The 1823-nt window shown below is 33.3% G+C and overlaps 1 protein-coding gene across 1 annotated transcript in view; it reads left to right on the top strand.

The window, feature by feature from the left end:
- The window catches only part of LOC119593411, a gene marked incomplete in the record, with an annotated part of 49183 nt that overhangs the window by 47029 nt on the left and 331 nt on the right, over positions 1 to 1823 (top strand). The window contains 1 exon segment of the mRNA XM_037942341.1: positions 1521 to 1823. Coding sequence (XP_037798269.1) covers positions 1521 to 1633 — 113 coding nt within the window.

Here is a 1823-nt window from a genome sequence, read left to right on the forward strand (position 1 = left end):
GAAAATGTTTGCCACAAAAGTTTAATACCTTTCTGAAGTAAATTCTTGATATATTTTCTCCTTTGAAATAATGAGTAACAGAAAAATAATCTCATTTAGAAAATTAAAGTAAAAATTTCATTTGTTGCAGGCATACAGAAACCAAGAATCTTCTTGTAGACTGAAGTTTTTGACGTGTAATTAACCCGAAATAAACCAGAGTATTATTGTGATTTTCACTGCAGCAACCTAGAAGTCAAAGTGACTTGGATCTTTGAGTTAATAAGCCCCATGACTGTGAAGAGTGGATATATCTGCTGAGATTCAGTGTACCAGTACTATTAACTGAAAAGCATGTGTACCCCACAGCCAGAGAGAAAAAAAACTCTAGTTACAGGACATGAAACATATTTTATATTAGGTATATGGATAAGGGTGATGATGATGCCTCTTGTGATCAACAATCCTACTAAACTTATGACTGAAAAGTATGTTTCAGCTCATAAACTCGTTTTCATTTTTATGGGAAATGAAATAGTGCTGTTAGGAAAATTACGCAGTCAAAGGGTTAAACAGAATAGTCCAGATTTTGTTTATACTAATTTATAATATATCCTTAAACTTGGTGTTATTTGTTATTTAATAATAAGTATAGAAAACAAATGCACTTGCATCAAATAGAAAAGAAGAGTCTTCATTTGTCAGTTTGTTTGGCAAATATTTGAACTGCAGGTTAGTGTATTTTGGAAAATGTAGGGCTACTTATAGGTCTCTTCATTTAAATTTAGTTTAATTGTTTTGCATTTATTGCTTAGTCTTTTTCTTCCTTACTTTCTTTTTTGTAAGGGGACCAATTAGATTAGTATAGATTTGAAGTAAAAGATTATCTATATCCACAGAAATTTTACAAGATGCTCAGTTAGTTTTATGTTTGAAAAGTAAAAAAAATGTTGATTGCATCATGTCTAATATTGAAGCACAGAAAGAAGTATCTATAGCTCATAAAACATCAGTTGATATTGGCAGGAAAAATGTAAAGTCATTTTTTGTACATTAATAAAGGGCTGAATGATTTCATACATCATACCCAAAATGAATAACTCTACAGTTGCTATAAAAATGTGGGTTTTGATAAGATACAGGAATCCATGTTTACTCTTGATTTCTTATTAACATATATGTGTGATAAACACTCATATGTTTGTCTGCGTTGATGTAGTTTGTGTATGTGTGTTTAATGTGTGTTCAGTTATTGCTTCCTTTCCATGCATGTATTAGTGTGTATGTGGAGTGTGGTTTGAGTAAATGTAAAAGAGCAAGAGTCCATGCCAGTATGCATATATGTATGTAGGCATTCCTTTTTAATGATAATGAATACTAACCTAAACTAAAATATGGTACTGAAAACATTTTGATAGCAAAAAACGAATGAACAGAAAACTTGTAATTTAGTAATAAATTTCTGAAATACTATAGTTCACCTCCTGGAGACATATCCGTAAAAAAAAAAAAAATTCTCATCTCTCCAACCCATTCTTCAGGATTCAGCAGCCCGGGAGTGCCCTCGGAGAGCGACTCCCGACCGCAGCTCTCGCCCCACCACCCAAAGCAGCTTCTTTCACCACCACACGAACTTCAGGCGAAATGTTCATGAAGACTAGGATTGCCAGGCCAAGTCTTCCTTCCCTTTACCTCCATGGGGGTTCATACCATTGACCGCAACGCTTCTGTATTAAAGAAAATGTATGCCTTAATCTTTTTGTTATTATGATGATTTTATTTATTTTTTTATCTAGGTAGAGCCTTGTCTTGGCCTCGTCTTGCTTTAACATGAGAAGTTAAGG

This window comes from Penaeus monodon, chromosome 32 (assembly GCF_015228065.2).
Source record: "Penaeus monodon isolate SGIC_2016 chromosome 32, NSTDA_Pmon_1, whole genome shotgun sequence".
NCBI lineage: Eukaryota > Metazoa > Arthropoda > Malacostraca > Decapoda > Penaeidae > Penaeus > Penaeus monodon.